The 25,687-nt window shown below is 51.6% G+C and overlaps 1 protein-coding gene across 1 annotated transcript in view; it reads right to left on the bottom strand.

Annotated features, from left to right (window-relative positions):
* Nucleotides 1-25,680, bottom strand: part of LAMA5 (laminin subunit alpha 5) — a gene marked incomplete at its 5' end in the record, with an annotated part of 130,687 nt that extends 105,007 nt beyond the window's left edge. The window contains 2 exons of the mRNA XM_019510148.1: nt 18,736-18,888; nt 25,471-25,680. Coding sequence (XP_019365693.1) covers nt 18,736-18,888; nt 25,471-25,680 — 363 coding nt within the window. The remainder of the gene's footprint in view (nt 1-18,735; nt 18,889-25,470) is intronic.
* Nucleotides 25,681-25,687: the final 7 nt, after the last annotated feature.

Genomic DNA, 25,687 nt, shown 5'->3' with positions numbered 1-25,687 from the left:
CACAGGAGAGGTACACTTGCACAGCATGCTGTAGTGCACAGGACACCCACTGCTGCCTGGGCTTCCTCCCAGCAATGCCCAAAGCCCAGCCCTCTTGCAAAGGATTTCTGCACTCTCATGGCTTGGTACCATGGCAAACTCAGGCTGGGAAGCACTGCCCTGGCCAGCTGGTCCCAGGTGTTGCAAGACGGCTGGTTGCTGGACAATTGCTGCGCTCCGGATAACCCACATAGCTACTGCCTGGGACACAGTCCCACAAGGAAGGGGCTCCAAAAATTTGAGTCTCCATTATTTAAGCTCAATGAGATCTCCCTTTGCTGGGAATTCAGGTCCCTGTTCTTTCCTGCTGGCTGATCACAGAGGGTGATGCCATCCACTTGCTGCTTGTCTACACTATGGAGCCCCTGCCTCTCTAGCTGTGCTGCCAGAGTGATGTAGGTATGAAGTTTGGTGATAGAAGGGGTTTTCCTGCTGACTCTGTGCTTTTTTTTTTTTAAATTTAATTTCCAAGGCGAAATAAATTCCAAATTAAAGTTCCACATTTCAACTGAGCAGAGCTCAACCATTCAAGTCTGTGTTGCACCTCCACCAGCAAGCCTCCTACCTCCCAGACTCTTCGGTCTGGGGCTTCCGATATTCCCAAATCCATGGCAGGCATCCTACATGCAAGCCCCCAGCCCAGAGGTCCTGGGAGTTCAGGTGCCCCTAGTTTCACTTGCACCTAGCAAAAAAGGCCAAAGGAGCAAGCTAGAGGGACAGCCCAAGAGCAATCCCCCACCGCCATAAATTGCACAGCCAAGATCCTTGCATTTGGAAGCATTTGTAGGTCAGCCTGCCCACAGTGCAAGGGACAGGCCCTCACCTAACTACCCTGAGCCATTCAAGGCCGAACAGATTGTGGTATTTCCCCTGCCAGGTAAACTATGTCGCCTCTGAGAGCAACAAACCTTCTGTCAGCAAAGATGCATCCAATACAGGTGGGCAGCATCACTATGCCAGCATGAGTTTCCCTAACCCCCAGCCCATATGGCTCTGCCAGCAAAGCACTGTACTTAGACCAGTGATTCTCAACCAGGGTGCCACCAGATGCTTGGAAAGGTGTCTTGAGGTACAAGGAGATGAGCAGACTCCGGCTTGTTCCTGCCTGAATTATCCTCTGCCCAGGCCCTCTGCAAAGGGGTACTGTAGCAGGCAAATTAGTTTTTGAAACTGGGTGCTACTCAATTTACGGAAGTTATGGAGGACTGCCCCAAGTCCAAAAAGGTTGAAAACCAAACAAAACCTCCATGAAGCCATTACACTGAAACAGCTTGTTTGGAGGCCTCTGACTTCTGCAACGTGGCCTCTGAAGGCTTCCTGTACTGTGGAGCTAGGGTAGAGAAACCAAGGACAGTGGCGTGCAGCATCTCAAACCTCAATTATTAATGCAATGACCAGGCTTTGAGGATCCATCCATACCTTCCTGCATTACAGAAAAATGGATGCTTTCAAGCGGCATGCAGGGCCTCACAAGCTTAGCCAACTTCTGACACTCGAATTCAAATCAGAACAGGAATGCTGAACAGGTCGACACACAGCCAGACGGCAGCTATGATCTCACTTCAACCAAGTATGCCCTGGCGTGCACGCGATGAAACTTAGGCTAGCAATGGGCATTTGACATGGCAGCAGTCATCTCAAAGGGCTTTGCCAACAACACCTCAGGCCCAAAGAGTAGAAGGCAAAGTCTCCACAAACCGTCAAGAGCCACCCCCTGTACACAGGACGCCTAGCCAAGGCCCAGCCGTCACTGAAGCAAGGCGCTAACTTGAATCGTTACTTAGATTTTAAGCAATCTGATAAAGGAGATGTCTCTTTGTTCAGTCCATACTGTGTCCAAAACAAATGAGGCCACTTAGGCACTGCAGCAAGGCCACCTAAATTAACGTGCCACTGTTCCACCCAGATCAGACATAACCTCCAGTAAAGATCATACTGGCCAAACTCCCCTAAATGCCACTCAGCTGACTTACAGCAACACCCGGGTGTAACACCACAGCCTCTCTGTGCTCGGTACCCATGCAGGGTATTCCTGGCTCACCATCCTGCCAAGCCGGGTGCTGTAGGAGCACTGGACAGAAGACAGGCATCAGGAAGGTCAAATCCTAGGGGCCCTGGCCCTACAGCAGGCAGATGGAGAGGAGAGGATGGAGGGCAGAGGCACAATGGAAGTCCTGCATTGATTCCTAGCTTTAAGCCTGGGGTTTGCAGGGCTATTTATTTTGCTTGCAGGCAGGTACCCTGCAAATCTCCACTCTGTGCTTGACCCCTCCCCGTGGCTCGCCCTGTCTAGTATGTTTAAAAAGCTGTAAATGCCTGAAATCACCTTCCAAAGGTACACTGGTGATTCAGAGGGACCAGAGGGAGGGGGTCTCCCTTGCAGAGGAAGGCTGGCCCCTCCAGCCCTCAGGGCCCCTGCCCAGCCTTTGAATTGAACCCAGGAAGAGGGTCCTGCAGAAGATCAAAGCAAGGGTGGAGGAAAGGTGTGGTGTTACTCTATGTACAGAGCACCCCCCACCCTGGGAGCAGCGGGGAGGGCTGGGTGGCGAAGGCCACTGAAAGAAGGCTGAAAGCAAAAAGAAAAAAAAAAATGCAATGAGTGAATGGACTTCCTTATCAGGCCGATCTGGATAAGTAGGTATAATTGGCATTTCAAAAGCTGCTGCTTGAACAAATAATGGAAGTGGCTCTTTGGGAGCTGATTAGCCTATGAAAAGGCAGCTCCAGCTCGGTGGGAAAGGCCTAGGGAGCTGAAGGCAGTAGGCCAGAATGGTAAAGGGCTCTGGGAAACAAATGGGAAGTAAACACTTGTGTGTTTGAACTGCCGGTGGGGAGCCAGGAACGGAGACAATGGGATTTGCCTCTCTCCAATGGGATTTGCGTCTCTCCGAAGCGCTCTGCCAGCCCCCCAAAAGCAGGCAAACACGTGCCACCAGGCCGTGGAGGGGGGGAGCAGCCTCAGTGCCCACTGACATGGGTGGTCTTTCTGGGATGGCCTGGAGAAGGACAATGCATCCACAGCCCCTCGCTGGCACAGCCTCCACCAGGACCCTCCTGGAAAACCCTGGCAACACTAAGAGCACCCCTCAGTCACCAAGGCAGGGCAGGCAGGGACCTAGGAATTGCTGACCCATGCACGTCCAAGACTGAGGTCTTCTCTACACAGCCTCATGCTCCAGTTTGCTGGAGGGGGTGGTTTTAAGCAGAACCACTCAAATGGACTTCAGCTCAAAGCACCTGGGTGAGGCAGGACAGTGCTATGGACCCATTCCTCAGCTGGGAATTTGAGGCACAGAGCCACTAAATGACTGTCCCAAGGTCACACAGGAGTCTGTAGCAAGGCAAGGACTAAGCCCCATGTGCGCTTAGTCCATACCAGGCACCGAGATGCTTCTCCCAACCCAACACCACCAGCTGCTGCAACATCACAGCTTGTGGGATTTGGCAACTCTCTTAAAGCTCCAGCTCCCGGAGTCCTGAGACTATGAGTGGATCTGAAAGACACTTTTTTAAAGCACATTTTCAGCCCTCAGATTTGTGGAGAAAAGTTTGAAAATATGACTTTTAGAAACAGGAAGCAAAGAAAGAGACCCCCCCCCCCACACACACACCCGCTTAGGTACTGGGGGTTTGAAGCTGCAGGATTTTAGGCTCTTGTCTCTGAGGCCTGACTGCCTTTGCAGGCTGCAGGGATAGGATAGCAATCCTGCTGGTGCAGGAGTGGCTCAGACAGGAGTCTGGGTGGATTTCAGGGTTCGTGTGGCTCAAGCTGGGGCCGTATACCAGCACCCACGTCTCATGAAGACAACCCCTCCTTAGGGAAGACACAAGGAGGAGCAAGAAAGCAGCTCCAGCCCCACGCTGCAGGGAGTGTACAGATATGCCGGCGGGTGGGGGAGGCACCGCAGAGCCCCGCTCCAAACAGGCCAGCACTAAGGGCAGCACTAGGATCAGCTATTTTGCTGCCCCAGGGCTCGGCACAGGATGCTAGAGGAACAGCCTAGAGAGTGGCGAGCACAGCAGAGCTAGTTTGCCTGTTGGCATCACCAGGAGCATAGCTCAGCTGGAGAAGCCATGTGCCTTCTGCACCAGCACCCCTGCCAAACAGTGTTACTGCTGGCGCAGCTGAGCTGATGATAACGGCATGGGTATGATCCAGCAGCCAAAGCCAGACAGGCCCATCCATGGTTGAAGGGCTGAATTTTAGCTCGCACATAGAAAGTTAGGGTTGGAAGGGACTTCAGGAGGTGATCTCCCGAGTCCAACCCCCTGCTTAAAGCAGGACCATCCCCAACTAGATCATCCCAGACAAGCTTTGTATAGCCGGGTCTGTCAAATCTCCGTCCTTGGAGGCTTTAAAATCTCTCTGGGTAACCTGTTCCAGTGCTTTACTACCCTCCTAGTGAGAAAGTTTTTCCTAATATCTAACCTCAACTTCTCTTGCTGCAACTTGAGCCCATTGCTCCTTGCTCTGTCATCTGCCCCCACTAAGAACAGCCCAGCTCCATCCCCTTTCAAACCCCCCTGCAGGGAGTTGAAGGCTGCTATGAAATCCCCCCAGTCTTCTATTCTCCAGACTAAATAAGCCCAGTTCCCTCAGCCTCTCCTCACAAGTCATGTCCCCCAGCCCCCAAACCATTTTCATTGCCCTTCACTGGACTCTTTCCAATTTGACTACATCTTTCAATAGCACAGGGCTCAAAACTGGACACGGGATTCTCCAGTGCACATCCTGAGCGCTTCGCTGGTACAAAACCAGTTACACCAGTGCTGAACAGGCTGAAGCAAACAGCGCCCACATTTTGCACCTATGTGGACACTGCTTGAGAGCACCCTGGCCACAATCCCATGCTCTGTGTATGGGCTGTAGGTAGAAAATTCCCCTCTTTGCACAAGCTCAATCCGAAGTGAAATCGCAGGTCCCCAGGCCAGCAGCTGCACTCCTTCCCAGTGCTCCCCAGCTCCAAACACGTGTCCTATTGCTTTGGACTGGGCTGCAGCAGCACAACTGGGATTAGAGGGATTCCTGTCTAACAGGGGCCAATGGCCATTTATCACGCAAAGACTTGGGCCCCCGAAGGAGCCGTTTCAGCTGCTCCCCCCAGGTGACAAGTTAAGCCAGGAATAATAATGATATTGTGGTCTAACGCTAATCCCGCACACAGAGCTCCCTGGGCTCCTTAATGAGACATATTCATCTCTCACTGGCAGGGGGAAGCAAGCAGCTTCAACATTTTTCGCCCCGTTTCTGCGGTAACGTCCAAACACGCTGGCTGCGTATCTTCTCGACACCATTGCTGAGCGGTTTCAAGGCTTCGACCCCCCAAAATCCAAAGGGGAAAAACCACGGTAGGTATGTCATGGGCAGCACAGCACCGCAGTGCTATTACACGCACATTGCAAGCAAGCGCCAGGATCAACAGAAACATTCCTGATCGGACGCTTTACCAGTGCTTTAAATCACAGGACGGCCGATCAGAGGGCACTGGCTACGGCAATCCAAATACACCTAGTGCCATGCAGCCCCTTGGCCAAGGAGCTTCCTGTCTGCACAGGTAAGGGAAATATTCCTTTGTTCCTCTCTGCTTTACAGCTGGGGAAGAGAGAGCAACATCTGAACTTAAAGGGTTTGCAGGCACAGCTCTGTCAGGACGGCAAGAAACGGCTCTCTGTATGGCTCTGTGAAGGGCTGCTCCGCGGTGCAACTGCAATGCATGTTCATACAAGCCCTGGTGTGGATGCAGTGATAGCAGGAGAAGCAGCACTCTTGTTGTCTTTTAAGTAGGACTGGGAAGGTGTGCTGGACGAGTGAGCCCTGCCTAGTGTAGACAAGGCCTAAGAGACTGGTAACAGAGGTACCCACTTCTCTAGCCCGGAGGACAGTCTAAAAGAGGAGTGCCATTAACCACGGTATCAATGCTTATTTCCCTCCCTAGTACTAACCCTGCCCAACCCTGCTTAGCTTATGGGATCTGCCAAGATCACAGCCAGATGTGACATGGCTCTGGGGCACTTGTTGCTACCGTACCTCCCACCCCCAAAAAGCTCTGATTTAATGACAGCCGCCTGTCTGGCAGGGGCTAGCTAGCACTGCTACATACTGCTCGTAGGCAATGCAATGAGTGACGGGCACCCCCAACTCCCCCGCTGTGGATGGGCCAGTAACACTTAGCTGTTCAGACCTCACAAGTGCTTTCCCAGCCAAGCCCTGGGCTTCACCAGCAACGGCGTTGTCCGAGCTGGTGAGATTGCAGCGAATTCGCTGCCGTCGCTGGCCCAGAGAGCAAGTTGTGTATTGGACGGAGTAGCTGCAGCTTACAAGACGACCTTCTACAACACAGCACGCAGGTGAATGCAGCCCTAGGTGTAATGGTTCACGTCACACAGATGAATGGGCTTTAACAATCATACCGCTAAGCCCAGGCTTGCACCGTATGCAACGAACTGCCCGGGCAAAAGCAAAATCATGTTTTCACCAAGCCAGGGCACACCTGCATATATGGAGCCCTGCAAGCAGAAGGGCTCTGGATGTCCGACCCCGTGGGTCTGGCTACAGCTAGCACCATCCTGCTCCCTGCACAACCAGGGCCAGAAGAAAGCCCCGACCCGAGCCGGGTCTCACAGCTCAGTTCTGGCAGGGCAGGAAATCCAGTCCAGTTCCGCTGTCAGGTTCAGTTACAAACGTTTTCTGGGGCAAGGACTTTCAGAGCCAAGGAGAACAAAGCTATCTTGGCAACTAGCCACGGCTGGAAGGTAAATATTTCTTTCCCCTGATTTGAACTGAGTGGATATCCTGTTGCAAACTTGCAGTCAGGAGGGGAGAGGAGAAGGAAAGGGAAGAGGATGGATTAGCTAAGAGCTGGCACCGAATGAGAGACCTCAGAGTGGCACAAACCCATGCTGAGGGCTGGGGGGAGAAGGGATATTTAAATGATCAAATGAGAGTTGTTCTACTCTCCCAAACTTCAAAAAAAACCACCAAAAAACCTGGGTGCGATTGTCAGGTTCCTTCCTTCTTTGGACATCAAGGAGGGCGGTCTCGTGGGTAAGAGATGGGACTTTCAAAGGCAGCATTGAGAGTCCAGTTCTGCCAGACCCCCTGGGAGAGCCCGGGCAAAGCTCGTGCATCATGCCCGAGGAGCTGGTTACTTCCTTCCACCTCCCCTTCCCTTGTCTGTCTGTATTTAGATAACAAGCTCGTCAGAAGAGGAAACGTAGAAAGACGGTTTATAATACAGTGCCCAGCACAACGGGCCACTGGATCTGAACAATAGTTTATGTGCCATGCTACATTTGAGGCCGTTGATGGTGTTAGCAGGTTTCTAGCACGCTGACCCCGATGTGTCCGGACAAGTATATCTGACAACTCTGCTCGAGGCATGCACGCTTTCCTACAATGGCATTTTTCAGCCAGCTCCCTGCCACTGTGCTGTCATTCAGAACAAGGTTAGAGGAAACAGTGGCAAAAATGCCTGAGCCACGTCTGGATTAACATTCCCAACCCCATCACGAGCACCAACGGTGAACTGCAGCTGCGAAGTCAGCCGGGACTGACACAAGCCTGGCTGACGGCTGACGGCTGCTAGCATCTGGGCGGGGAATTCACAAGTACACAGCAAGTGGTTGCAATCAGAGATACACTGCATAGGCAATCCCATCTACGCCAGGCTTCAAAGGAGGGGAAACCAAGATGTTGAAAGTGGGAGCGCAGCCCCAGATATAAAATTCGGCTGGAAATGCAGAACCAAGTCATCCTGGGGTCTGGCCAAGTCCATCATGCCCACAGCTCCAGGGTGGGTGCACGGTTTGCAAAAGGGCTGAAGAAGGATTAAGCAACAGCTTTAGCAAACTGCTGGAGCAAGAGCCCCAAAGTGAGGACAAAGCCTGGGGTACAGGTTTGTTTGCAGTCTCCAGTCTGTATTTACAATGCAAGAACATGTGCAAATACCAGAAAGCCATTCTCTTCCCCTTCCCAAAGCTTGGCATCAGTACACATTCAACTGAACCCAAAAGATGCCTGTGACAGCATGCCTATGATAGCTTTTGGGCTCTGATACCACAGGGATGAAGCCCAAAAGAAATAAAGAGAGCCAAGCTCAGCAGTAAAATGCTGGAAAGCCCCGGGGCTTCAGTCTTCAGCAGTGACCCACGGCAAAGCGGGCAATGAAAGACACGGGAAGGGCAGGTACTAATTCCTGTGCCAAAACCTCCCAGTGACTCAGTAAGTTAGGAGGGTTTTCTGACCTTCTGTGGTGCAAGGATACTAAATCACTGCAGACTTCAAAGCAATATCAATACCACAGCAGCAGCTTCAAAACACTGCGCAGGAAGCGCGAGCAGCTCTTTAAGCAGCACCTACTGAATTCACTGAAGGGACTGGAGAATTTGATCAGTGCCGAGCAGGAGACGCAGGCTTTCCATCTCCAGAAGCCCCATCACCCAGTCAAATGCCTTCCCTATCACATTATCCTGTAATGGGGGGAAGGAAGTTATAGATACAATTACTATTCTAATACCAAGCCTCCAGCAGGCCTGCTGCTCAGGCTGACGGCCCCTTACACAGGGGGAATGGCTGGGTTTGACTACAGCTTTGCCAAAGGCAGTTGCAGTACCCCTCAGGTGATGTGTCCGGCCGGCTCCAAGATGCAGAGTAGCTGCCCTGCTGTCAGGTCCTCCTGGAAGAAGGCGCTGTATGCCACCTATGAGGCAGACTAGTCAAGGGCAAACGAGGCTGGGGGAAGAGGGAAGATTGGGGAGCAGAGCCAGGATCCTGTCTATGACCCGCGTGTAGGGCAGGCCACAGCAGCTTCGCCCTGAAACATGGAGGCACTTAGGACAAGTTGCAGTCCTTCGCTTCCCTTGCCCGGCAGCAGACTCTCTGGCTCGGCACTGGATGCTGTGGAAGTGGACCGTGAGGAAGTCTGCACTGCTGCTTCCCGTGCTGCCGTTGTTTTGTGACTACACAGAAAGCTGGCATGCTCCAGGCACGCTTTCCATTAGCAACAGGCTGGCAATAGCCACCGCCCTTCCATGTCTATGCTTGGCAAGTCAGTGCTGGAAACAATTAACCTGATTTATTTAGCACACTGGTTCTCAACCTCGTTGGATTCACGGCCCCCCCACCTCTCAGAAAATGCCAGCTTTTGGCTTTCACCTGGTTTTTTTTGACTGTGGAAAACTAGAGCACGTTCTTCTATTGTAGAGAACTTGGCAGACCACAACAATAGTTTTGATGCTGGATTCCTACTTGAAATCTCTGGGTTTACCTTGGGCATCAGATGCAGGTGTTTGCACACCTAACCGTGCTTATACTGCGTGGCACCCTTAAAAGGATCTCATGGCACCCGGCCCTGGTTGAGTCACCAGTTTAAAGGATATGCACAAAAACGGTGCCACTAAAATTATTGTTTGTCGCAGTCGCCTCCCCCGAGTTCCCTGTGAACACCTCCAAGACTACCTCTGTGCCCTCCTTCAAGCTCAGCTCTATGATCCCTACAACCCTGGACACGGGGTAAGCTGCTGATGGGACAAAAACTCCACACCACCCAGGCTTCACCACGGGCTTTGCAAACTAGAGCAGGGAATGCACATGGCCTTCTCCCGGGGATCCGGGAGCAGGCTGGTGGAGCCAACAAGGGGGCTCTCTTAGGGGAAGTGCACCTGACTATATCAGCAGAACTCGACCTCCAATACTTCCATGAAAGATTGGCACCAGCAGAGCTGCGGGGTTGGTTAACACAGGCCAGACCCCGTTCCCTGATGCTGCATAAACACACTCCCGGTATTTGGGAGGAGCTTGGGTATGGTGTTAATGGGACGGCTCCAAGAATCCAGACAGACAGGCAGAGCAAGATACCAAGGCTGGGGTGGAGGGGGGGGAAGTGGACCAGAGCAAGTACAAGCTAAGAGAAAGCAGGAAATGGAGAGATTGAAAAGTGGGAAAGGACAGGAAGAAGATGTGAGATCATGAGGCAGAAAATAAAAACCAACGGAGGGGACAGATGTGAAGCACAGACGCAAATTCTTGGGGACGGTGAATTATTTCCTTAGGCTCTTAATTGGATCCTATTTATAGCAGCCCCATGAGGCTGCTTGGCTCTTTGCAGACACAGAGGATGGTAGGTCCTGGCCCCAAAGGGTTTACAGTCCAGAAAGACAAAGCGGGAAGGGGTGGGGAGAAGGAAAAAGTCGTGCCTGCCTGGCAAAGCTAGCGCGGGTCACCAGGTCCCTGGTCTAAACTGAAGATGGAGGTGGAGAAGACAGGCTGGAAAGAGCAGGGATTCAGGGGGGCCTTGAAGGAGCAGGCAGGGTCTGAATGTGGGAGGGAGATTTAGGGCCCCAAAGGGAAGAGAGGGCAGGAGCTAAACAGCTCAGTGGGGCATGCACAGTTCACGAGAGGAAAAGCCGTAGCTCGGCTGTCTCGGGGCCAACTCATGCAAAGAAGCTGGAGTCTGCTAATACCTCCAGGATATGTTTTTAGCGAGCAATAAGAGCTCACACTTCCAGATTCAGAGGCCCCTTTCATATGAGGGCATCCATGGGTTTCCTGCCTTATTCCACATTACAGATGGAAGTACAGAGACGTTAAGCCGCTTGCCCAGGGGACCTGCCTTAACCTCCCAGATCCCTGTGTTAACCCCTGGACACCCTCCGTCCCACCTACTCCGAGCAGCGCAGCGCTGAGCGCTGGTAAAACAGGCAGCATGCCCAGGACAGTTACAGTCTGTCTGAACTTGCAGGGCATCACTCATTTTTGCAGCAGGCCAGAAACGGGCGCCTTGCAGAGCACATGCTGGCATTCGCTCCCCGCTCAAGTCCAGAGTTTGGTTACCTGCTGCCCTCCCCACGGCACAGCTCACGAAACAGCAAAGGAGGGATGGGCTGGCCATCCGGCTATGAATGGCAAATCCAAGCCTCGGCTGCACCAGCTCCCAGCATATCTGACCTCTCTCCGGCTAGAGGGCTTTCGCCTAATCTCTGCAGGATCCCAGTGCATAGAGAAGTGGCTGGCTTGGGGGGCGGGGAGGGGAGCAGAGCCGGGCAGGAGACTCGGGTATCAGCGTCTCCCCTTCAGCAGGGTAAAGTGATACCAGCAGGCAAAGCAGACTGGAAAAACCCAGCAGGCATTTAAAGACAAACTGCTTCTTTTATCAGCACCCAACCGGAGCAATTCAGGCTGCCCAGAGGGTGGCTGGTGATTTAAGCCCTTATGTCACAGTAGCTGGATTCCCAGGTTCAAGGCCAGCTCCATCTTTCTCAACATGGCTTTATTTTTTATTTTTTTATTTTTGAGGATAAGACCTAAAGCAACAGCAGGGTCTTGTCTGTTTGGAGGCAATAAAACGTGCTGCCCATGGCACCTTCCAGAGTGGTTTCCCAGAGGTCTTTGGCCAAAACAGCCCTCTTCTTCAGCTGGCTGCAAACCTCACAACCCCGTAGGCAGCCGTCTCAGCAGCGTGTGAGACAGGAACAAAGTGCTTGGGTCCCTCCGGGGTGGAAAGTGTGAGGGGTCATCATCCCCTGCTACCAGGAGAAGCATAGTGACAGCTCCATGGGTGATAATGGGTAAGCGTGGGTATTGGTTGTAGCCATTTTTTTTTTTGATGGCACAAATCTATTAACATCTCCCCCCACCCCGGTCTCCCAAAACAACCCCTCCAAAATACTGTCTATTGCTGCCCCTTCCCCACCCCCATGAATAGCACGTTTTACCAAGCCATGCCCCCCAGCAAAGGCTTTTCCACAAACTGGGAAGTGTCTGGCTTTGGCACATGGCATTTATTTTACTGGTGGTTCTGCTTTGTCCTGAAAAGCAGATGAAGTCAGGGGAGAAACTCCTGCTAACTCAAAGGACCACTGCATCATGCCATGAGCTAGAAGCAACAGCTACTTAAACACTCATCAAGACAGGAAAGTCAAACTTCATACAAAATTAAAACCGCACTGGCCATGTTTGCCTCTCAGTGGGAATTTTTGCCATTTTATCTTGTGGCAATGAATGCAGGCTAAAAGAAAGAGGAAAAGGTCATTGTACCTGCTTCGTGGAAGGGAAACTTGGGTTTCTTTTGCAAAACAGCAAGGTTGTCAGAAGCCAGGATGCACTGGGAACATCTAGCAGAGATCGAGATGATCCTCACCTGGCCGGCCCACTCCCAGGGATGGAAATCCGGCAAAATGTACAGAAGGGTCAGAGGTCTGATCTTGCAGACAAGGACAACAATAAAAGAGAAACGCTTCTTTATCAGCCAGGGAGAGAGCCAAGAACACAGGAAGTAGGACCCAGGGCTCCGAAACAAGCCCGCTGATTCTTCCAAAGCGAAGGTATTTCACCGGCAGCGGAAAGGAAGCAGGAAAGGAACTCCCTACTCGCAGGGAGGGCACGCTCATACCTGGCTTTTGTGCCAACGAAGTCAGCAGGGCTCGCTCCCCCATACAGTCGCAGCCGCTTCCCTTTTTTAGGCAGCAGCATTAAATTTGGACATTTTCCACAGCCTGAAGACTCCAGGACTGCAGACCAGGAGCCGCCAACAACTGTACTGGCCGGCCCTGCTTTCACTTACATGGGCCGCTGGCACGTGTTGGGTCCTTTCAACGAAATGCCGCCAAAGGAGCCGAAAGAGGCAGCGAGGTCTCCTCAAATTCTTGCGGCCCAGCTGGTCACGGCCAAGGGTGTCCGCCCACCCACAGGGGCAGGGTGCAGTTTGTCTGTGCTCAAAGGGAGAGTGGAGAAATCCTTTAGGGTGCAGACGAGAGCTGCACACTAAACTGTAGAGAGGCATGTCGGGATGCCCAGGTGCTGCCCGTCCTCTGATGCTCACACGTGTGCATCTACTGGCATCAGCTCTTCCCTTGGAGGGACACCGGGTGCTCTGGGATTGCTATGGAGACCACTGGGATGCTCTAAGGAATGAATGCCGCACTTCCCAGCCCCAGCCGAAACTTTCACAGCCAGCATCAGCCAGGCAAGAGAGAATAGCTCCAGCCGCCAACAAAATGGGCTTCTTTTATTAACGCTCTCTTTGGATGTACTGAGGGGGCTCCGGGAGATCATTAGGACCGTGCAAAACTCGAAGCCTCGGCTGCCTGCCAGTCCCACTCGGAGCATTGCTGGGGACAGCAGAGGTCCAGCCTGGCTCTCCACTGGGAAGGCTGTCACCCTGTTGGCCTTCAGAGAGGCCTGCCAGAGCCCTCTGGGAACAAAGGAAGTGTAAGTGGACAGGTCTAGTGTAAAGGGATGTAGAGGAGCGCAGGCAGGAGGCGACACCTGCGTCCAACTGCTGCGTTCTCATTTCCTTGCATCCTTTTACCAATGCAGTGGCTGCTTTGCTCCACTTCAGGCAAGCTACAGACACATCAGGGACTTCATGATTATTAGTGAAGGGGTTGTCCGCTTAAAAACAAAAGTCTTCCCTATCTGTGCACGTCAAGCCTGCGGCAGCTCTCCCGTTCTCAGCTGGGCCTGGAGCTTTGCATTACTCTGGTCCCCAGCGGCAACCTAGGCTGTGCCATAGGAAAAGCAAAGTCAGGCTGGAGGACTGGAAAGCGACTCCAGGAAAAACAAAATGCCTCCTCCAGGTAGAAGCTTCCCATTGAAAAAAAAAAAAGGAAAAAAACTGCCTGTTTGCAGAGGGAGGCAGCCCCAGATGTGTGGTGTGTTGACTGACACCTTTACTTCAAAGCTCAAAAGACTTGGGAAAATGAGCAATTAAAGATTTTTTTGTGCAAAAACTTGTTGGTCTAGTAAAAGATATCATCTGTACTATGAGTCCTGATTGCCTTTTCCTCGAGACCAGGAGCAGGCAATTATTTTGGGCGCAGGGCCACTTACTGAGTTTTGGCAAGCCATCGAGGGCTGCATGACAGGCAGCCAGGGACAGATAAATATTAATTTTCTAAATGTTTTAGGGGTCTCGTGGGCTGGATAGAACAGCCTGGAGGGCTGCACTCAGCCCAAGGGCTGCGTTTTGCCCACCCCTGCTCTAGACCAATACAGCTACAACCTGGATACCTGGGAAAATGAGTCATTTGCTGGGCCTCAAGGGACTCCAATGGAGATCCTTTCCAGGGAGACTGCTGCTTTGACTGTGGCAATTAGGGGACTCAAGAGACCGTTACCTCACGGAGAACAAGGTAAAGTTATCCCCTAATTTACAGCTATTTGCATCTGTTACAGGTACTAAGGAAATCGCCTTCAGGCAGGCCCTTTCATTTCCTGTCCCCAGTTTTCTTCAAGGCATCAAGAAACGCAGCTTGCCTGATCTAAAGCAACCTGGATTCAGAGTGTATATTTGGTCTAAGTGACTGCCAGGAGCTCTCTAAAAGGATGAAACATCCTGTTCCCTCTAAGGAGACAGAGGTCTGTGGACATGAGAGCCAGCATGGAAAGTCAAGGGTGCAAGAAGGCTGCATTTGTCCTCTGCAGCAGTACCAAGACGGGGCAGAAAGCACCTCTGCAGACCGAGAGAGGGAGAGACCCCAAGGACAAGGCTTGGGGGCTGCCAGACATGCATAAATGGAGGGTTTAAGAGGAGGAATAAATACTTCCAAGGTATAAAATCACATCTTCTCACCATTTTCGCATGAAATTCTGTCCACACTCCTATGGCAGCTCTACTGCCCCCGTGGATGTGGGGACACAAGCCAGCCCATCTCCCCCGCTGCTGCAGTAATTAACCTTAAACAAGCGCTGGCACAAAAGTGCTGTTATTTCATAGTTGCAGACATTCCTCCCTACCCAGTTTACGATGAAGCACCAACTAGCTATAAACATCTTGGGAAAGGCTTGGCCTGGGTTCACCTTTTCATAAGAAGGATGTCAGGCTCTGGCATGAAGCCAGCTATTCCCGTGGCTCTAAACCACCCAATTACTCCTTGTATTGCCACCAAAAGCTTCCTTAACAAAACCCTTTCATTGCACACCCCCCCAGGCAGCACCCAGGCCAGATACGGATGCGTGCCCTTCTGCAGTGAAAATGCACCAGCGAGTCAGTTCCACTAAAACTTTCCATCTCCTTTCACATAAGCTGTGAATCCTCTTCCCTGTGGTAGAGAGGGAAAGCACTAACCCCACCGTCTATACGGGGTGCAATATGGGCCTCAGCATCATAGGCATCAACTTGCCCTACTCTTCTGGATAAATCCAGGCTGTCCAATAGGACCATATATGCAACGATGCTCAGGCACTGAAATGCATATCCCAGTTATATTCACCCAGGAAAAGCCAGACAGCGTCCTAGTGGGGTGCCCTGACACTAGGCTTCATAACACACAGGTCCAAGGACTCTGATGACTTTCCCAAGTCAAGATGTCTAAGAGCTCTGAAAGCAAAGCCACAATTAAAAGCAGCAAGGAAATCTGTTCCCTAGCCACAGGTCCCCTCCCTTCAGCACTAAATACCAGTTCACCCTCTTTTGCAATGGTTAACAGATGCTGGTTTTACTTCTAGCAGCCCTCGGGGCAGCATCACAACTCTCAGGTGGCTTTTTCACCTTTTCCGGCTTTATCAGTATCAGACGCTCTAAAACCCAACGATGCAGGAGCAGATGCGAGTCTACAACCAAGGGACAAGTGTCTCCCCGGCCTGCAACAGGACCCTCTGATCTCTCTTGCAGACAAAGCCGTAAAGTTTAAGCTGCTGCTGGAACTAAGATGCCCAGATATGGGCCCTTAACAGAGTGATTCCAGCTGGGTGGCTGTGCTTTGTAAAACTGCTGTTTGCTGGCTGCGACTGACCTTCCTCCTCCTTTCGGATTTTAGCACCTCGAGGAGGAAGGAGAGGAAGCGCTCTGGAAATGGAGACCAAAAAGCTGAAAAGCAAATCACGTCACCCTTCCCACAAGTGCCAGGCTGGTGCCAGCTCCATTCCGGTCAGTAAGGAAGCAAATCTGACTGGGGCAGCTCGCAGGCAGCAGGGAAGCACAGGAACAAAAGGAGCCTCTTCTGGCAAGGCACTTCCCCGACTGCACCCATCCTCTGACATTCAGAGAGCTGCAGAGCCAGTGCCAGCAGCCCCAGGCCCTCAGTACAAGGCCTGGAGTAACTCAGCTTCTGCACTCACAGGCTTCGATGCCTTTGTACCAGGGAGATAGTAGCTATCACTCACTGCACTGCATTTGAGTTGGACCAGGAGTTTCCCGCAGGGCACTGGAAGCCTTGGTTTCCTGCCAGAGAATTGCTGTGCACCCTGCTCCGGAGCTGGAGCCGTTACCTGCCTGTTTCGCAGGTATCCGAGGAATTTCAAAGCTTCTCTTCCCTTCGCACCAGGCAGTGCTGGCAGCCGCCTTGCAGATACTGTTGGGCTCCAGGGATTCATCTCCCTACCACTGCCTCCACAAAGGGTGGAAGCCATGCCAATCCTGTAACGGTCCATCTATGCTCCCCGGTGCCAGCTGCCCAGCCAAAAGGATTAGGAAGGAACCCAAGACTCCAGGGGCTGAGCAAGCACAAAGGAAAGGTTATGTGGACAGAAGGGTGACTCCTCTGAGAGAGGCATTAGACATGGGAGCAGACCCCTCCTTTCACTGAGGCTTTTTCGCTTGTGCCTCTAGCAAGTGCAATCCCTGCAGACAGTGGAGTTTGGGACAGGGCAACCACAGCCCCTCATACAGGGACCTTCACACACAGCCCAGCCATCTTCTCCAGCTCCCCATCTAGCCAATACTACCACTGCATCCTGCCCAGAAGATTAATGGGGGATGAATGAGGAGGCCTGAAAGAACAGAGTGGGAAAAAAAGGAGAGACTGAACTTTTAACCACAGTGTACTTTCCTCAGCATCCCACAAAGGCAGGACACTACTTCAGAAAACATCTGCAAAGCGACAGCCCTAGAAGGGACCGTGGAGGACCCGTGTGCAGTTTAACCGTCAGAGCTTCAAGAGCTGGCCAAGCCACCGGCACTGCTGGGTGCCTCGCCGGCTAAAGCTACAAAAGCTGCTCTTCTTTCATCGAGAGCTGCACTGCTACAATTTAGTGTTTACCTGCTGCAGGATAAAAGCATGCACATGTGGTCTGCACACACCCTAAATATAAAATAAAGTCCCCCACATGAGCCAACTCCCATCCAAGCAAGCTACAAATAATGAGGACAGTCCACCCATGCCCCTGCAGTTCTCCCCAGGTGGTTACTTCACTGTGTTCATCACGCATCCAAGCCACTCAGACTTGGGCATACAAATAGGGGTATTCATGCTGCACCTCTCGCCTCGCCTACAGGCGTTCACAACACCGGCTCCTACTTCCTCTCCAGCGCGGTGCAAGGGTACACTTGCGGCTCTTCTTACACTAGCATGGACTTGTGAAATTGCAATTGCCAGCCAGCCCTTTGGGGCACTTCAGCAGTGAACTGCTGGATCATCACAACAAATGCCCAACTTGCTGAATTCCAAGGCACAAACCGCTTATTGCAAGCAGTCTGCAGCCTCCGTCTGCCCCATTCATGCAGCCGGAAAGCCAGGGCTACTAGCCAGCAACCTCTCCTGTCAGACTGAGTGTGCTCTATTGACATGAAAAGCTTGGGCGTAGCTTCATGTCAGTACTCCCTGCTGAAGGGTCCATCTCCTGGGAGATGTTCCACTCCCCCTCTCCAGGCCCCTCCGGCTCCCACCCTGTGGGTCCTGTGAACTGGTACTGAAACTATTTAAATATTGAACGAGAGGGGACCCAGAGCGAGGCAATCTGCTTGAAAATGAAAAGGTTTCCCTTGTGCCTGAGACGGGCTTGTGCTTCAAAAAAGCTGCCTCCCCCTTTCAGTAGGGCATGGACAAAACCAGTTTACAGCAGGGAATTGCACACAGATGCCCATCACATCTCTGGGACACCACAGTGGGGAGAGACCACCAGAAAATGAGGGCAACTGCAAACAGGAGCCTGGCTGACCATGTCCTGCGCTACCCTGGCTGCCGAGACCGGACAGCTGCCCTCTCCAGACAGCACCACGGGCCAGGCAGCTGCAGTTGCTGTCTACGGTAGCAGAGGCCTGCAGAAAAGCCAGGGGATGCTGGACAGAGTTTGCAGCTTCTTGTATACAACGCAGCTCAGTTGTTGATTTTAGAAATAGTTTCTTTGCTGAACCCCTCCTCTACCCAAAGGAAGGTTCAGAAAAAAAGCAAACCTAAGGTCTTCTAGAGGAATTGTTCTCCAGCTGAATAGGAGATTCAAACATGGGAGGCAGTGGGAGTTGGCAACAAAGGTTACTACAGTGCTAATCCTTTGTACGTGCCAGCATCAGAGACCAAAGCACTATTGTCATTTTTTGAGAAGACCTTTTTTAAAGTTGATTTTTTGTTGCAAAAGCTCAGGGTTTAAATGCACAAGGCAAAGCGCTGCAGAACCACCCTTTACCCTCCTGGGACAGACACACTGGACATGACAGGAAGGAATACATTCAGGGGCCAGGTACAACCAAAAGCAGCAAGCAGGCTAATTTACTCAGGAAAATGCTGTGAAAATGGGCTCTTCTATTATTTGTACCATGCTGCAGCTTTGCATGGCCCTTGTTGGCCAATTCAGCCCCGCGTGACAACACTGGCCGGCACGAAGATTTTCCCATAGCTCTGTGCAAGGCTACAAAGCTCGGTCTGCTTCCTGTAGCCTGTCCTCTCACTGCAGCAGAGCTCTGTCTACCTCAAGCACATAAGAGCTCAGGTCCCGGAGCAGAGCACCTTGCAACCTGAGGCCACCAGCCCTCTTCGGCTTACCTGTCCGAGATCCAAGGTGACGTTAACCTCATTGAACTCCAGCCCCCGGGAAAGCGGAGGACTCTGCCACCAGCGCTCCGTGCCGTCGATGGCGTTGCTGATGGGATGGGCCTTGTTGCTGTTTGCAGAGGAGCAGATGTCACAGTATTGTCCCTGCCAGAAGCAAAAAGACAGCTGAGATTAGCACAGCATTGAAGCTGCTGGCACTTCCCAAACCTCTCCTGTTCATACAGAAAGAGCCCAAGCCTCAGTAGGGAGGGTTGTAAAATGAAGATAAAGAATAAGCAGAGGATGGGGCACCCTCGACACCCTCTCTACCTGCCCCAAAGATTTCTGTTTCCCCTTGCATGTCCTTTTCACAAAGGTTTAACAGATGAGTGCAGCCCAATCCCCACCTGGTATCCTACAGGGAGCAGGTGGGCTGGGGAGATTAGGGCCTTTGTAACCCTCCTTCACCCACTGCAAGGGCAAACTCTTACCAGGAGAAAGGAGCAAAATATGCCCAACTGGAACAGCATCCCCTCTGTGCCCCAGACATGCACACAGTACTGGGGAAAGACCCCAGGCTAAAAGCCCTAGAGACTACTTGTCTCTAGGGTGTGAAAGAGCAACTGCCCCAGTGATAATAAAGACATCAGCTCAAGGGAACTGATGTCCACAGGCCCGTGCCCCCTACGACCTCTCCGATGAGGCTATCGCTCACACCGTAGCTGGCCGTTTGCGAGATGGGACTACAGGAACACAACGCTCGCGCGGACCGGACTGGCAGCTCATCCTGCCCCCGTTGCGTTGCAATCAGCTTGGTTCTTGTTTCAAAGCCCCTTTTAGGGGCAATTGCTCAGCAGCGACACAGCCAGCCCGCTGGCGATACTGCTGCGCCAGGCTGGACAGGGCCTGCTGAGCTGCAACAGGACTGCTGCCCATGCTCATGCCATAAACCAAACTAAATATGTTCCCACCAAGAGGGAAAAGCCTAGTCTGCTGGTGGGGTGGATTCTCTTTTCTGTAGAGCAGCGAGGCTGGTTCACTCAAAGAGCACTTTGGCCAACTTGGAGGGGACACACAAGCACCCCAGAGAACCAGCAAGTTGCTATCTTCCTAGCCCCTTGGTATTGGCACTGGATTCACTCTGCTCCAAGCCGCTGGACAGGAAGCGCTGTTATTTCGCAGTTCCCCTTTAAAAGCAGCATTTGTCTTTAGGTGAGCTAATTGGCCTGGTTTGTCCCAGCTGCAGCTAGCTTTAATATTACACCAGGTAGATGATCTCCAGGAACAAGACAATTTCTGATGCTTCCTGCTTACTATAGCCTCAGCCCCTCCAGGGCTGCAAACAGACAGACATCCTGCCATTTCCAGACTCTCCAAGACTGGAGGAGATCCCATGCTGAAAGGAAACGGGAGAATTCCCAGCATTCTTCCCTGCAGACATAGGGCATGCTATTTGCAGGCAATTATGCAACACAAGTTGCTCCGAACCAGCCCACCTTTAATTAACTCAGCGAGAGATATGGAAATGCCAGACAGCGAAGTACAAAGCCAAGGAGCGGAGACAGCCAGCGTTGGGCTATTTTCCGTGCACCGAGCCCCAGTTGGACACAAGGAATCTGAGCAAGACCCCCTTTAAACAAGGGCACAAACAAGTAGAGAGACCAAATGAGCAACAGAGACAAACCAGCCCACTAAAGAACAGGCCTTTTCTGTTAAAAAAAAAAAAAAAAAGAAAAAAAAAAAAAAAACCCACCCAAAAAAAAAGGCCTTTTTTGTTAAAAAAAAAAAAAAAAAGAAAAAAAAAAAAAAAACCCACCCAAAAAAAAAGGCCTTTTTTGTTAAAAAAAAAAAAAAAAACAAACAAAGAAAGAAAAACCTGTGCAACAGGTTGCAAGGAGAACAAGATTCCTGCTGAAGGAACACAAAATTCAGAGGCTTTTAACAAAACAGGGAGTCTGGTGAAAAACTGGAACAAAATCCTCGGGCTCCCAACAAGTTCTCCTTTTGTTGAGAGCCCTTCACACGCTTCACAATGACGTGCAGTTGCCCCTCCAACCTCACACAGGACTGGAAATTCAGACTGGCTGCTGCACTCGATTAATCCTCCAAGGGCTGCCCACTCTTATCTGTGCAAAGTGCCCCTATTTACTGGCTCACCGCTCAATGGCTTAACCGAGCTGGCTATTAAATGCTGCCTTTGGGGCTCTGGCATTAGTGGTTCCCAAAAGGGTAGACGACCGTGCTCCGAGAGACAGGACATCAACCACAAGAGAAATAGATTATTTCCAGCTACTCAGCGAGTCAAGCATTTTTCAGGGCAGACTACACGGTCAGCTGGAGCTTCAGGGCACCGCAGACAAAACAGCTAACCTCTGCCCTCCAAAGATTTTGTTTAATAACAATAAAAATGCAGGGCTGAGACGTGCCATCTCCGTGAGTCACGGGGTTAAAACAGGCAGCATGTTATCAGGGCAAGAGAGGGGGACCCCTACCAAGGTAAGCAAGAAAGAACAATTGAAATGGAAGAAGAAAGGCAGGGAAGCGAAGCTGCAAGGGAGCTGAAAGAGCACAAAACGAAGAGCAAGGGGAGAGAGAGAGCAGATCCCGCTCTCATCACAAATCAATGGGAATGCTGAACTCAACTCTCCTAGGAGCAGACACACAGGCAGGGAGCCCCGCTGAGCTGGCTGGCCTCTGGGAAAAGCAGAGGGCTTTGTCCCAGCTTATCTGGCCTTGCCACGACCCAGCCTTAGTCATCCTCACCTAATTCATTGGAAACCCATGGGGAACCGACCCCCTTTGAGATGACAGGTGGGTTTTGATAAAGGGAGGGAGGGAGGGGGGAAACAAAGGCTGACTTTTTCAAACAAATGAGGTGCATAAGCATTCAGGAATTTGCACCGGTAATTACCACAAGCCTGCATGCAAATCAGGTAACTGCATATACCATCCGGCTCATTCCTCTGGCCAGGGAAGAACAACTATGATTTGTGGCTCAAGTTAGACAAGATTTTATAAAGATACCAGATTTACCCAAAGAACCTTGTCCTTAGACCAACACAGTTACAACCTACACTCCTGGCTCGAGTTAGGTGCTTTCTTTTCAGTTCCAATTAAGTCACGAAGGTTGGTATCTTAACGTGATGGAGAACGCACTGAACTGGTCGTACTGCGGCAGTCTTTGGCCTGCCATTTAGACTTCCAGCGATGGGTCTCTGACACAAGACATCTCCCAACTCTTTATGTAACATGCAAAGTATTATGGATGGACATACCTAATAAAAAGAGACAGAGGAGCCCAATTTCATCCCAGCAACATAAATCATGAGTGAACACCATGTGATTCAACTAAGATGTGCCAGTGTCAAGCGGAGCATCAGACCCCTGGTATCTCAGATACACAACAAGCCTGGTTCTCCTCTGGCTGACAGGCCTGCTATCTTGATCCGTGAAGCTAACAGCTTGCAGCTCAACATGGCAAAGCTTTGGGCAAGCAAGTCATTTTCCATGTGAATACTGTACTGCCCCGTGCGGACAGGCATCCGGATGAAGATACACATCATGTGAAGGCAAAAGTGAAGCAAATGGGAACTCCTGAATTTGAGAGGGTGCTAGAGTTGTTTTCAGGTTGAAAGCAATAATACTTAAAGCCCCCCTCCCCAAAGGTAGAAGAATGACTTGAGGAAGAATGTCTTGCATTTGAAAACTAGGCTAACTAACTACCTTTTATGGGACCAACTGCACAGTTGGGATATCACCCACAAAAATCTTTGCCTCTTGCATAGTTCCTGGATCAAACCTACAAAAACTGAAGTTGGGATAAATGCCTACCCCCAAACTGTTCCAGGCTCCTGGGACATCTCAGAACAAAGCCTGTAACGCTGCAGCTGATCATTTAGGTCAGGGGTGGCCAACATGCAGCAAAGGCTGCCTCTCTGTGCGGCACATAGTAGATCAGGAAAGGGGACCGGCGGGCAGCACAGCAGCAGTCAGAGCAGGAAGCAGAAAGTGGAGCAGGAGATCTGGCAAGGGGACCAGAGTGGTACTCAGGAAGGGTGTGGGCTAGTTTGTGGCACTCCTGCCAAGAAGGCTGGCCTGCACTGACTTGGTTGGTGTGGAAATGCAAGTGTAAAGGTAGCACATTTCCCTTATTGTGTTCAGTGAGTCTTTGGAGCACACTCTGCCTTGGAAGAAGGACAGAAAGGCTTTAAACTCAAGTCTGAACAGCAAGTCACTGCTTATTGCTATAAACACTTTCTCCTAGGGACAGACATTACACATAAACCAGTTTTAGTGATTAGAAACTGGTTTAAACCTGTAACGGAACAGACATTCAGTACACATACACCAGTTTTAAAATGGCCCAAACCGGTTGAATCAGACTTAACTGATTTGGCTCAAACTGGTTTCTCCAATGTCTGTCCCAGACCCACGTAGCCGACTTAGTTAGCAGAGCACAGGCAAGTGCTGAACAAGCGTCCCAGTGCAGCTCTCCTGATGCACCTCCATCCTGACCTGCATCGTGCCTGCTGACTGACTGCAAAAGCTCCCACAATGAAAACGCTGACAGCTGTCTGTTTGGCTAGAACAAAACTGGACTTCATCCTAATCTGACCAGGCTAGGAACGATGCCACAAACCCACCAGGTGTCTTTAAAGACTTACTGGGAACACATGGAGGGGGAAAAAAAGGTGCATTTCCCTGTTAAAAAAAAATTCTACCAGTGTCAACAGTCAGTGGCAGGAGAATTTCTCACGCCTGCTATTTTATGTGGCCACAATGCAGCATTTATCAGGCACCTCCTACCAGTGCCTGCCTTCTCTAACTACCAGACCCTGCCAAAACTTACGGCGTGCCCATCCAAACTGAACTTCCGGCGCTCCTGGAGGAAAGCCTTCCTGACCACAGCTGCGCCATGTACACCATGAGGTAGGGACGAGCAGGTGAAAGGGTTAGGCCACTAACTTAATCTGCTGAAAGAGTGCACCAATGACATACAGTTGGAGTTCATTATTGTCCTTTCAGTCTACTTAAATTGAACACTTCCCCCCCACCTCCCTTATTGCCCAAGACCCTGGGTGGTGTTGAAAGCCCTAAAGGGGATGAATTGGGAACTCTGACCTTTGCGCTAACACCTCCTTTTTTCCTCCCTTCCCTTTTAGGTGCTGCCTGTGGCCACGGAAAGAAGCCACTACAAAAGAAGTTTTCTAAAGCTTTCAGCAGGACCAAAGGCTATGGCCTAGGAAGCAGGCTCAGATCAAAGCACTCTCCTATCAAAGCTGCACAGAAGGACAGGGAGGGGGTCACTACAGTCCTCTCAAAGCCTGAGCGGCTAAGTTTGTCCTGGAAGTAACTGGGAGAATGTAAAGAGCTAGAGCAAGGCAGCCCTGGTGAGTCACAAGGCTGTAATTTTAGTGTTTAATGCCGGCTGTTATAAATCGGACATGGCAAGTGAACACTGGTTGCAGATGGGAGTGCATACACTTAGATGTGAATACCCTGCTTTTTGCTAACTTGTAACAAAAAAACCTGTTTTGTTTCAAGGGATTAAGTTTTCAGGTAGTGTAAATCTGGTTGCAACTGAACTTGTTCCTCAATGGCACTTCCGCACTAAACACTAGACTGGCAGCACTGCATAGTCCCACTGCTACAGCTAGGATTCACTAAAACCTTACTTACAGTGGGCCATTAACTGCTCCACAAAGCCATCCTTGCTCAGCAGCTTATTTATACCAGCATTATGTACAGGAGCCTGCTAACAACTATAAAGCAATAAACTGGAGAAAGGGCGCTGCTTTTCTAGGAGCTGCCAGTCTAACATGGGGTTTTGCCCTTTGGCATCCTTCCAACCACTGGTAGCTTAAGGACTGGAGAACAGTAAATCAGCTGCCAAACCTCATTTCCAACCCCACAACTTGCAATGACCGGTTGCACAACAGCCATTTTCCAAACCTTCCCCCCGCTTTTGGAGGGGTTACAGGCTGAGCACAGCCATTTCTATAGCCCCACTGGGAGAGGTGACCTAGCACGATAGAGCCTTTAAATAACCCAACAGAAAATATTGACAAACAGCAGCTGTCTGGATCAATTTGCCCAAATTTGCTGGTGGCTTCTTCTCCCACCCCAGACATGTTCAGTGTTATAGTGGCTCCCAGGTACTTTGGCCGTCCTCACGGCATGACAGCGGATCTGGGATTCACGGAGCTAAGCCCCCTGCTATACTTCCCTATATCGCACCAATAACTGGTTAACTATATAAGACATTTGGACAGGCCACGGGTGAAAAGTAAGATCCCCACAAGCGCAAAAGAACGATCGCACAATTAACTAGTTAAAGGCCCCATCCGTTTAGACGCCAAGTCCATCTCGCATCCTAAAAATAGCTGTGCAGTGTCCAGCTACAGACGCGAAGTCCATCTCACACCCTAACAACGGCTGTCCAGCTATCAAGTTGTTACACGCTTTCAAGCACTAACTCTAGAGGCCGCTTTTCTTTCGGATGCGTCTCACGGCCCTAAAACACAAGCGCTCTCCAAACGGTGCCCGCTCTGTCCGAGAGGTCGCCGGCGGTACAGTCGCCTTTGCCATCCGCGTGCCCGCGCTCGGCGGAGACCCGGGGAGGCGACAGCCTGCGGCTGTGCCAGCCCTGCTCCCTGCGCAGACGGAGCGGTATCCGGGTCCAAGGTCTGCGACCCGCGGTAAAACCTGACGCGGTTTCTTCCTGGTGCCCTGCCACTGCCGCCCTACCTGGATGGTGTGGTGCGGGTCGCCCCCCGCCACGGGCCCGCCCACCAGCTTGCAGTACAGGTCCTCCAGGGCGCCGCCGTCCTCGCCGCAGGTGGCGGTGGCGGCGATGCGGGTGCTCTCGGCCAGGTTGAAGTAGGGCGGGTGCAGGCTGTGGCCGCCGGCGGGCGCGGGCAGCAGCGGCAGCAGCAGCAGCAGCGCGGCCGGGGCGCAGCGCGGC

This window comes from Gavialis gangeticus, unplaced genomic scaffold (assembly GCF_001723915.1).
Source record: "Gavialis gangeticus isolate Ggan-Ray unplaced genomic scaffold, GavGan_comp1, whole genome shotgun sequence".
NCBI lineage: Eukaryota > Metazoa > Chordata > Crocodylia > Gavialidae > Gavialis > Gavialis gangeticus.
This window is presented reverse-complemented; position numbering and strand designations above follow the sequence as displayed.